Source organism: Dunckerocampus dactyliophorus, chromosome 12 (genome assembly GCF_027744805.1).
Source record: "Dunckerocampus dactyliophorus isolate RoL2022-P2 chromosome 12, RoL_Ddac_1.1, whole genome shotgun sequence".
Classification (NCBI taxonomy): Eukaryota; Metazoa; Chordata; class Actinopteri; order Syngnathiformes; family Syngnathidae; genus Dunckerocampus; species Dunckerocampus dactyliophorus.
In genome coordinates, this window is record NC_072830.1 from 13,234,793 (window position 1) to 13,247,500 (window position 12,708).

Genomic DNA, 12,708 nt, shown 5'->3' on the forward strand with positions numbered 1-12,708 from the left:
GCCCGGGGGCCACATGCATCCTTTCTAAAAACATTTAACTAAAAAAAAACAAACACAGAACAGCAAAAATGGAAAAATCAGCAGTAATTTTACAAGAATAAAGTCAAAATATGAAGTGAAAAAAGTTGTAATCTAATGAGAATAAGTAGTAATTTTACGAGAATAATCTTGTAAAATGATGAGTCAAAATAATATCATTTTAACAGCATAAAGTTGAAATATTAAAAGGAAAGACTTTTTTTTTTAAGCCGTAATATGTGGAACACGACGACAAATATAGTTGTCATTTTTAGAAAATTAGGTTGCAGCAAAAGCTATGTTAGGAGAATAAAGTGAAAATATGGGAATACAGTCTTAACTACGACAAGAACATTTACAAGAAAAAAGTTGAAATAGTTGGAAAATAAAAATAAAACAAACAAATGGAAAAAAACAGCTGCAATTTTACGAGAATAAAGTCAAAATATTATGGGAATAAAGTCGTACTCTAAGAAGAAAAAAACGCCACAATTTTAAAAGAATAAACCCGCAATATTAAGAGGAAATATTAAAGAATAAATACGGTATTTTTTCAAAAATATGTGAAACAAAACAACAAATAAAGTTGTCATTTTTGGAAAATTAGTTTGAGGAGAAAGTTATAACGTTACGAGAATAAACTCATACTTCCGTAAAGATTTACATGAAGAAAGTTGAAATAGTAAAAATGGGTAAAAAAAAAGCTGCAATTTTACAAGAATAAAGTGAAAATATTAAAGAGAGAAAGTCTTAAAGTAACAATTTTACGAGAATAAGCATTTGAGTTGAAATATTGAAGAACTATTATTGAAAAAATGTTTCGTTAAAGTAGAGTTTGACACAAACAAAAGAAAATAAAGTTGTCATTTTGGGAAAATTAGGTCACAACGTTATAATTACGGGAATAAAGTCAAAATATGATGGGAATAAAGTCATTATACGAGAAGAAAATGTATGAAGATTATTTGAGAAGTGGAAATATTTAGAAAATGTAAATAAAAACAGCAGAAATGGGGAAAAAAAGAGCAAAGAGCGAAGTTGATATTAAGGCTTTTTCACCTGTATGACAAAGCTGAATCTTAGCATATCTACATGTGTTGCTTTACAAAATATCAAAGGGGCAAAGTTGCATCCTTTCATTTTTCACTATGTGGCCCTCGCTGGACAAAAAGTGGACACCCTGGTGTAATAATATGTAAGTATGTATGTAGTATGTAGTGCGTGTAGTATTACAAAGTGAGCATGAAGAAGAAGGCATGCGTGCTATCAAACAATACGTGATGGTTTGCTACATTGCATCAGCAGTGCATCAGTGGTTTGGATTTTGGGATTAGGATCACACCATGCTGGGAGAAGCAACAACAAGTCACTCTTTCAGGCAAGAACCTACTGCCCGCTTCAGTCGCTATCCGGACGATACAAGTACTTCATCATCAGGCTGTCCACCTTCTTCTTCCTCTTCTTGTCATCCTTCTTGCTCTCCCTCTGAGGAACATCGTCTCCCTCCTCTTCGACTTGAAGGACCTTTTGAGATGGTGATTTCTTCACACTGCTGGAGCTGCGGTAGGAAACGGTGGAGGCACCGGAGCTCGACTCCGATTCAGAATCTGATGATGATGATGACAATTTTTTCTTCTTGGACTTCTTGGACCTCCTCTTGGAGCTACTCCTATGACCATCACTTGAACTCTCAGACTGTGAACTATACTTCTTCTTCTTCTTCTTCTTCTTCTTGCCTTTGCTGCGGTGACTCCTACAGCTGCTGCTGCTGCGGGGTCTCAAGCAGCTCAGCGCTGAGGCGGAGCGTTGAAGATGACCGGCAGGGGGCATTCCTCCGCATTTCTGGATACTCCCACCTTCCTCTTCATTCCCCTTGGATTGGACCTCCTCAGCCTCAGAGTCCTCCAGGCTCCTGCGTTTGAATTGAATGGGTTTGAAACTCAATACTTCATTGATGGCTTTTTCCAGGTCTGGGTCGAGGTAGTTTCGATGACTGACTGGTTTGATGTCCACGGTATCGGTGAGGTCTGCTGCCGATCGAGCCTGCGGTGGCGGCATGGAAATGCTTCGGCCAGCAGATGAGGCTACACTTCTGCTATCGTCCATATCGAGATCAAACTCGCTCAGACGGCAGCTACGTGCGTGTGACATACGGGAATCAGCTTGGCTTACGCTACCGGGACTGCGACCCCCAGACCGTCTCGGAAAACTGGGGCTGTCATCCAAGCGTGAAGTGCTTTGCCGGCGTCCAAGGGGGGTTTCCAGACCAAAGCTGAGGGTAGACTTTGCATCATCATCCTCTGGGCTGAAGCCGATGCCGGTAGAGGCCCGCCTTGGCGGAATGAATGAAATGCTCGATTCTTTGTCAAAGTCGCCCCAATGGCTTTCCTTGCCTTGGGAGAAAACCGACTGTCTGTCATCTGCGTCATCAGCTGCCGAGGATTTCCTCCTGAAGCCGGTTGAGTTGGTGTCATCCTGAAGGTCTGTGTTTTTGGCTTTACTCTTTTGGAAAGACAGACTGTCCTCTGACTCTGCACTTTTCTTCAAGGCGTCCCCTTTCAAATCTAGGTGGGAGTGTTTTCTGTAGCTGAGGGAGCTCATGACGGACACCGGCCGGCTCGTCTTTACGTCTTTATCTGCTTCCTTCCACTGCTTAACCTCGGACCAATCCTTCCCTTCTTTTGCATCTAAGTTTACAGCAAATCTAGACAGCAACATCGGCGGAAGTCCACGGGAACAAAGACAGTGGGAGAGAAATGAGAAGATGAGAGATGGTCTAGATAAGTCAATGCAAAGAATGAGAAAGAAATAAAAATACACAAAATAGAAGGGTGCGGTGCAGATGTACGCACTCAAAATTAATCTAAACCAACAAATAATGAAAATTAATTCATTTGCAAAAAATGTACAATCTTTGAATAACGAGTGACTGCTGTAATATTTGCGGTGGTGAACTTGTTCGGTCTTTTCTGTGAAATCAATCTAGGAGTCTCAAGGACAGTTTACAATTGACTTCAAACAGGAGTACAGATACAAGCCATTGTAATGCCAGCATTGGAGAAAGCAATTTAAAGGAAAAGTGTACTTTGGAGTTTTGCCATCATCCACAGTCCTTATGTGACATATGAACACACGTCTTTCTCTTTTCTGTGCGTTTTAAAGATCTAAAAACACCTAAAAAAAAAAAAAAAGGCAGATAATTAATGCACGTAATAGGACACACCTATTCTGCCTAGAAAGCCTGCTATTAAAACACATCCAAAAACCTCCAACAAGGTTTTATGGTTTTATATCCATGGTATGAGCATTTAGTAACAGCACATTCATGATAACATGTCATTTATTTTGCCGTATTTTGGTCACCTTAAGCATTAGCAAAACTTCCATCCTGGGTGCATTGATTTCACATAGCAACATAGAAAGGAACGCTACACCTAGCGTTACCTTTTCCGAACTCAAAAACAAAAACACAGCAGCAGTGGCGGCAGCTCCAATATGTAGCGTTACCTTTCCGTAGTAGCCTGAGGCATTGTGAGCGAGTGTGTGGTGAAGCTAGTCACTAGCCGGCTAGTAGCTAGCCGGTGTGGTGTGGTGAGATGTCACTACGCCAGTAAAGTAGTTCTTGGGCGTAATAATGTAATTAACAATAATAATAACAATGTCACTGTAGCTTGGTTAACATGCAGGTCACATGATGTAAATGGCTTGTAACTGATTGTAATGGAATTGAAATTGGAACGATACAAGGAGTTATTGATGAGATCGCAGAACCATTGACGTACATCAGTAATTTGTCGTTACAGACGGGTATATTTCCCAACGAAATGAAAAGAAGCTAAAGTTGTACCAATTCAATTTTCCTTGTTGTGAATTTGACAAACGCTTTCCATACAATTAATCACAATATCCTAATTTAAAAAATACAAAGGTATAGAATCAGAGGGTTAGTTTTGAACTGGGTTAAAAGCTTTAAGAGCTAAACTGTTCAATCAATACTGTATATCAATGACATCTGTCAAGTCACGAGAAATAAAAGCTAGTATTACTTGCAGATGATACATACCGACAAAATGACGACTAAAAAGATAGTTTGATAAAAACAGACAGTGAACTTAAGTAAAACAAAAATAATGTTAATTGGTAATAGCAGGAGGGATACTTATGCGCAAATACAAATGGATGGCGTGGACATTGACAGAGTGAACGAAAATACATTTCTAAAAACGCAAAGTGGCAACAAATACCTCAATATTGAAGAAAGCAAAATTTGACCTGAACCAAAAACCACTCCATTCTCTGTATTGCTCTCTGGTATGACCATATCTAACTTATTGTGTGGAGATATGGGGTAATAATTATACAAGCGCACTTCACTTGTTACAAAAAAGATCAGTTAGGATAATCCACAATGCCGCTTACAGAGAACATACATACATTTGCTGAATTGGTAAACTTTCAAACAGCTAAAATTATGCATAAAGCAAACAATAACCTGCTACCTCAAAACGTAATACAATTCTTCTCAACAAGAGAGGAGAAATATGACCTTAGGCAAAAATTAAACTTAAAACACATATACGCGAGAACAACGCTGAAAACCTTCAGCATTTCCGTATGTGGAATCAAATTATGGAACTCAAACAATGCACTTACTATTAACTCTTCATGTCTTGTGAGTTCATGTGTGTACTCACTCATTATCCAACTAGGTCTCTGTTGTATATAATAAATATTATTATTATGTCTGTTACCTAAAATCATGACAGGAATTATAAATCCTGACTCCTATTTTACTACATTGTTATACAACGTTATCATTTCCTGTGTGTTCATGGATGGCAGGTAGGATTAAATAAGCTGTGCTTCTTCCTACTCCTTTTTGAACATGTGGAACTGTGAATCGTACAATGTGACATACTCCAACGCAACTTGCATGCAATTGCAAAACAAATTAAAACAACACCAATGGAGCGTTGTTGCCGCTTTTTGGAGGTTTTTTTCACAAGGCTTTATAGGCGGAATAGGTGCGTCCTCTTTTTTTATCTTTAGAACGCACAGAAATGAGAAAGACGTGTTCATGCCTTACATAAGGATTGGGAATGATGGGCAAAATACCCCCACCCCCCCCAAAAAAGAGCACTTTTCCTTTAAGGTTGAGGGAAGTCCAGTTGATCTCTGAAAAGGAACTCTGTTCCTCCTTTTCTGACTCGTGTCAAGGAGACGTGGTACAATGATGTGTAAACATAACATTTTTAGTTGTTGTTTTCCTCCCATTCCGTGTGGAAGTGGTACGTTTTTGGCTTCTTAAATTTAGAAGCAATAAATCTGAGGCTAGCTTGTCAGCTAGTGGCTGGCTCGAGTCCCTGCAGCATAAGAGTTGCACAATGTGTTGTAAACAGTGAATAATGGGAGTGTGAAGTTGACTATAGGGGTGTTATTTAAAGCTTACAGGGCTCTAATGTTAAAAACTGCATTTAGAAAGTCATGAACAGGTTTTTTATGCTCCAACTACAAAAATATTCCATTTATTAACACTGAATCCTGTATCACGGAAATTCATTCATCGCGGTTGGCGTCTGGAACCAATTAACCGCTTTTAACGAGGGATGACTATTTCTGCTATGATATACGTGAATGTCACACAGACGTGCTATGATCATCTGCATGGCGCTAGACGCCTCTTGTCTACAAAATAATGAATTGACATTTGTCAATTGATTATATTTGAAATGTTTGCAGAGGGGTTACAGATTTCAATGTATTTTCCACAAAGGGAAACGTTGTTCCTTGAAAGCGTGGGACTGTAACGACTACATAGAGCTGGACAGTTGCTGATAAAAGTACAGTAGGAGCGGTTAAGAGAAGGAAAGATGCCAGCCAACACTGAGCAGATATGATGTGGTTGCAGAGAAGATGATTTTCCACAGCAGTGCTATTCCAATTCACACAGCACGACTTTTTCCAATGTACTAACTTTCAATTGATTGATTAGATGTGTTGAGCCATTTAACTCGGTTTGGTTGACTTCGACTTTGCTGATTCATGAGTAGGTGAACTCGCTGGAGTTGCTGCTAAAACGTAGAGAGTTCGACCTGCTTCATATGAAGTTCATCATGAGTTGACCAATCGAGGTCAACTAAAAGCAGTCTGAGTGTGCTGTCAAGTAACTGCTGTCATGGCGCATGCTTTCACCGACCTAGAGCTCTTCAGGCTGCCGTCGTCTGAAAAGTTCTTGGCGGATCCTTTACTTTTGGACAACCAGCATTTCACATCATCCACACAACCCTCCACCTCAGAGTCCGTGTCTGAATCCCCTTGACTGTGGACAAAAGAAAACAGGTCAGAAAGAGCACGGAAGAGTCCGCTTCAGAGGGGGTTACGGAATGTTAGTAAAGAGTAGTAGAAATCAGGCTTTCAGCACGTGTTTCTTCAGGAGCAGTCGCAGGATTGTGTTATTTCTTCAGCACACATGCAGTCCGACAATAAAATAGAGCCTGTTAACACAGAAACGTGCCAAAGGGAGATAACCCACACTGAAACACCACATGACAGCTTATCACTGGATTTACAGTAGATGTACAGTAGATATAGTGGTAGATGAGTGTTCTCGTGACGTTGTAACTTTAGTAGGTGGCTACGGCCCAGTGAATCATCCCTAAACTGGACAGTCGCGGTCAGAAGTTTTGAGAATGACACAAGTGTTGGTTTTCACAAAGTTTGCTCCTTCAGTGTTTTTCGATCTTTATGCCAGGTGTTACTAGCCACTTTGCCTTTGGAAAAGGTATTATTGTTCATCACTAAACTGTTCTTGGATGGTTGGGAGAAGTTGCTTTGGGAGGTTGTCAGACCATCTTCTGAAAGTCTTCGCCTCACTGTGTGTGATGATGCACTCACACCTGCCTGCTACCATCCATTCCTGAGCAAGCGCTGCACTGCTGGTGCAACTATCCCGCAGGTAAATCAACTTTCAGAGACAGTTAAGACGCTTTCTGGACTTTCTTGGGTGTCCTGAAGCCTTCTTCACAACAACTGAACCTCTCTCTTTGAAGTTCTTTATGATCTGGTAAATGGTTGGTTTAGGTGCCATCCTACTAGCAGCAATATCCTTACCTGTGAAGCCTTTTTGTGCTACATATGTAATGATGACTGCACGTGTTTCATTGCAGGTAACCATGGTTAAAAGAGGACAAACAAAGATTTCAAGGACCGCCCTCCTTTTTAAAGCTTCCAGTCTGTTATTGTCACTCAATATGTTAACCAGAGAATCACTATGGATTAATTAATTAATTAACTGCCATTGATCTTATCACTTTTCATAACATTCTGCAGTATATGCAAATTGGCATCATAAAAACTAAGGCAGCAGACTTGGTAAAAATTAATATTTGTGTCATTCTCAAAACATTTGGCCATGGCTGTGCAGGAGTCAGCGTTACAATAGCGTCCCTACAGCTGTAGATCATAGGGGTTTGCTGCTGCCTGCTAATAGGATGATGACAAAGTAATGAATGCCAGCTGGTCTAGCTGCATGATAATACGTTCCTGACGCCTTAAGACCTGAGCTGGACAACCACTTGACAGCCTGTGGCAGGGGTTGGCAACCTTTATTATCAAAAGAGCCATTTTGCCCTCCCTCCCAAATCCCGTCTGGAGCCACCACTTCTACTCAATCAGCGTATAATCTTTCATTTCCGAGGTTCCTACATCAGTGGTTCTCAAATATTTTGGGACCTTAGACCTCTTGCAGGAGCGAAACCTTTCCAATAACCCACTTATCATTTTCCATGCCATGCTGCCATTGGCGCTAGATGCATAGCTAGTATTTATATTTCAACATTTCAAATACTTCAGATCTGTTCCATAGAAATGAACTAAAATATTACTTAGTTATCAAATTATTTGTATAAATTCCTATTCTGTTGAACTAGCATGTCACAAAGCTCTGTAAAAATGAAAAAAGGCATCGTTTTGGACAAAGTTTGTATGCTTTCCTACCAATTTGGAAACCGTTTAAGCACAGGCACCGTTTCAAAAGTACCGACTTGGCACCGTATGGGACAATGTGTAAACAATACCCAGCCCTTATCTGTGCAATAAAAACAATGGAGTGTGCATTGTTTCTAGTGCAGCTCTGCAGAACGTGACAATCAAAGGTTAACATGGTGAGTGATGTGCCCGTGAACAAGACAGCCTTTGACATTATTGCATTATTCAGCAAGCTGAGGTCCAAGAGGGATGAGAATCACACCTCCTTTCTGTGTGAGGGAAGGCGGTCATCAAGGCAATGTGGAAAGAGAACAAGCCTGGCTACTACGGTCCTGCACTTCCCACACACGACAGCAGCGTTCCACATGCCACACAGACCGTGATGTGGAAGTTCTTGGTGGGTAAGAGAATGGTTCTGACTACTGAACAATAAGGAATGTGAGAAGGGGAGTGTGCTTCAGGAACGGATGGTGACATTCATGCATGTGCGCATGCAGTCAAGCAGTGGCGTACACCAAAGGTTATATGAGGAATGTCAAATCTCACAGCACTGTCAATGATGCACAGTCCCCAAGCCTTATCCCGCAGAGAAAACCCTCTTTGGCTAAACAGTTCTCTCTTAATAATACGAGTTTATTCTCCTAAAATTGACTTTTTTTCCTCCTTAGATACGCATTTTTTTCCTGAACATTTTGACTTGACAGCTGTTTTTTCCATTTCTGCTGTTTTTTAATTTTCCAACTATTTCAACTTTCTTCTTGTAATTATGACTTTATCCCCGCAATATTTTTACTTCAAAGACCCCATAATATTATCCCTTTTTCTCCAACCTAATTTTCCAAAAATTAACTGTTTGTCATAATATTACGACGACGAAAAATAACTTTTTTCTTTATTTCAACTGTACACTACTAAAATGATTGAATGATTATTTTCCCTCATAATATTACAGGTTTCCTCATAATATTACATTTTTGCTGGTTTTTAAAAAATATTTTCCAACTATTTCTTCTTGTATTTTTTTTCCCTCGTAGTTACGATTTCATTCCCATATTTTCACTTTATTCTCGTAACATAACTATCCACAACCTAATTTTCCAATAACTACTACTTTTGTTGTTTTCTTTCTAAAATGACACTTTTTTCTTTAATATTTCAACTTTATGCCACTAAAATGGCTTTATTTTTCCTCATAATAATACATTATTCTTGTAAAATTACAACCTTTTCTCGTTAGATTACAACCTTTTTATCTTAATATTTCACTTTATTCTCATAATATTACTGCAGATTCTTTCATTTCCGTTGTTGCTTTTTAACATTTTCCAACTATTTAAACTCTCATCTTGTCAATTTTCTTCTTGTAATTATAACTTTATTCCCATAATATTTTGACTTTATTCTCGTAACATTCTAACTTTTTCTGCAACCTAATTTTCCAAAAATTACTGCTTATTCATTGTTTTATGTCTCATCATATTACAACTACTATTACCAAATTTTTTTCTTTAATATTTCAACTTTATGCTCCTAAAGTGATGTTATTTCTTCTCATATTAGTTTTTTTTTCTCGTTAGATTACAACTTTTTCTGCAAATATTTTGTTTTTATTCTCGTAAAATTACAGCAATTGTTTTTTTTTAATTTTCCAACTACTTCTTCTGTATATTTTATACATATATTGTTTATATATATATATATCGTTTTCTCACCATTATGACTTTATTCCTATAATATTTAGACTGTTTTCATAACATTGTAACTTTTTCGCAACCTAAGTTTGCAAAAATCAACACTTTCCCTGTTGTTTTATTTCTCATAACCTTAAAAAACATTTTTGTTTCTCATAATATTTATTATTTTATTTATTAAATCACATTTTCTCTCATTAGAATACAATTTTTTCTCTTAATATTTTGATTTTATTCTTGTAAAATTACAGTGGAGTTTTAATTCATTTTCATTTTTTTGTTATACTCTTAGAATGTGCTGCGGGCCGCACTTTGATCACTCCTGATTTAGACTTTTTTTCGTCTTGGCATGGGACTACCAGAAGATGTTTTGATGTGCCATTTATTTGAGAAAAAGCACACTTTTGCTTTTCTTGTTTTATTTTTGCCTTCATACAAACTATCTACCGAGTGCGACCATTCTAAAGTGAACTATATTGCTGGGTGCAGGCAAGCCATAACGAGATCCATCCGGGTTTCCTTTCAATGTCAGCTGCTCAAGTTGTTGCGTGCAAAGACTGTAGAATGGTGCATCATTTCCAGTGCTGGCAAACAAACGAAAACCTAAAGCTCCTCACGTTCTGTTGTTGCGTTTCTGATACTTAGTCACCATGTCTTGTAAACTGGTGGTGGTGATAAGTGGACAAACACATACAAGGAAACACAAGAGATGAAGAACAGAAGAAAATGAGACCAAATGAAAACATACAATGTGAACGTGGATTCAAGGTATGACGACCCACTGCTTTTTTTTTTTTTTTTTTTAAACCAGGGGTGAAACGGTATATACTGTATGTATTGATAATCAGATTCTTCACTACCTTCAGTCTGGTACACAGGCGTACTGTTTTCCCACAAGGACTGCAAGCATCACAGAGGAAATGAGCTTCTTATTTTTTTAACAACAGTCTGACTTACTGATATAATCAATATATTCTTTATGAACATATACTGTATCAATATATTCTGTATGAACATATACTTTATCTGCTCATTACGGAACTGAAAGGAGGACTGGATCCAGTTCATAGCATCCAGTAAAACAACTAGTCCCATTCAAAGACTATTTATTGGACCATTCTGTCTAAAGGAACAAAGACTATTTGTTGGACCTCAGGCTAAAGAATGTTCTGTAGTTATCTTCCTATGTCAAGAAACACTTTTTCTTCAATATAAAGGTTTCCTCAAATTGGAACAAGAAATAAATCCCAATGTAAAGGCAATACATCCAAGAGAAGTATACTTACTACAAGTAATACACGGGAAGTACAGTATATTATTGTAATGAATTTGGGCCCTGGAATATGAATGCGCATAACAAAAGGCTAATGATCCCTATGAAGGCTCTGATGTCTGCACCATCATGCCTTGGTGGTATCATAAACGTGCAACTGCGATAATACCTAATTAACAATATCATCAACGTGCAACTCTGATGACTCATGAATGATATGATATCATAAACGTGTAACAGGTAACAGTATCATCAACGTGCAACGGTGATGAGTCATGAATGATATCATAAACGTGTAACTGACTAATGAATATCATAACTGGGCAACTACGATAATGACTAAGAGGATATAAACGTGCAGCTTCGTAATGAATGATATCATTAACGTGCAACTGCGATAATGACTAATGAACGATATCATAAATGTATAACTGCGATAATGACAATATAAACATGCGACTGTGTAATGAACGATATCATGAACTGCCATAATGAATAAATAATGAACTATATCACAAACGTGCAGCTGTAAAATGACTACTGAACGATATCATAGATGTGCAATTGCAATAATGACGATATCATAAATGTGCAACTGCGATAATGACTACTGGACGATACCATGAACATGCAACTGCGATAATGACTAATGAACGATATCATTATGTGTGACGGCAATATAGACGATAACAAACGTACAACTGCGATAATGACTAATGAACGATATCATTATGTGCAACTGCAATATAGACGATAACAAACGTACAACTGCGATAATGACTAATGAACGATATCATTATGTGCAACTGTGATATAGACGATAACAAACGTACAACTGAGATAATGACTAATGAACGATATCATTATGTGCAACTGTGATATAGACGATAACAAACGTACAACTGCGATAATGACTAATGAACGATATCATTATGTGCAACTGCGATATAGACGATAACAAACGTACAACTGCGATAATGACTAATGAACGATATCATTATGTGCAACTGCAATATAGACGATAACAAACTGCGATAATGACTAATGAATAATATCATAAACGTGCAAATGTGATAATGACTAATGAACGATATCATTATGTGCGACTGCAATATAGATGATAACAAACTGCGATAATGACTAATGAATAATATCATAAACGTGCAAATGCAATAATGACTAATGAATTCCTTTTTGAGCAGTGAAAAGTGGGTTTTGTTTTATGCTTGAGTTTCCAAAGAAGCTTGCAGTGTGTTGTACCTATTGATCAGGTCTTCATTGTCGTCACTCTCCATTTCGTCCTCAATGGCAGCCTGCAGGTCACCAATCCGCTTGAAGGCCAGTTTGAGGTCCGCCTGTAGACTCTGATTTGCAGCTTCTAAGCTCTCAATGTCCATTTCCTGTGGGTTCAACAAGGCACGACATAAATCTTTCAACGTTTGGGGTCATTGATGAGAAGGTATGAGAAGGTATGAGCTGGTAATGTAATGTATGGTAATGTATGGTAATGTATGTTCATTACCAGCTCGTGTTTTTTGCGGCTGGCCTCTCCTTCCTTTTTGGCAAGTTCACTCATCTCTTCTTTCATGTCACGGATCTGCCTTTGCAAACGTTTGCTCTGTTCTTTATCACGCATCTCATTGCTGCTGCGCTGGTCTCGTTCCTCTGTCATTTTTTCCAGGTTCTCCTTGAGACGCGCCACAAGGCTCTGAACAGAAGAGATGGAATCAAACTCACTCC

At 38.3% G+C, this 12,708-nt stretch overlaps 1 protein-coding gene across 8 annotated transcripts in view; it reads right to left on the reverse strand.

Annotated features, from left to right (window-relative positions):
- The window catches only part of myo18ab (myosin XVIIIA b), a 92,222-nt gene that overhangs the window by 2,733 nt on the left and 76,781 nt on the right, over positions 1 to 12,708 (reverse strand). For 4 of the 8 annotated variants that reach the window (XM_054794675.1, XM_054794674.1, XM_054794673.1 and 1 more), the window contains 4 exons: positions 12,491 to 12,676; positions 12,229 to 12,368; positions 10,313 to 10,357; positions 6,215 to 6,337 (listed from right to left, as the gene is read on the reverse strand). In XM_054794675.1, coding sequence (XP_054650650.1) covers positions 6,215 to 6,337; positions 10,313 to 10,357; positions 12,229 to 12,368; positions 12,491 to 12,676 — 494 coding nt within the window. Of the gene's footprint in view, positions 1 to 1,408; positions 2,723 to 6,214; positions 6,338 to 10,312; positions 10,358 to 12,228; positions 12,369 to 12,490; positions 12,677 to 12,708 lie in introns of all 8 variants that reach the window. The other 4 variants (XM_054794676.1, XM_054794671.1, XM_054794677.1 and 1 more) reach the window with 3 other exon arrangements.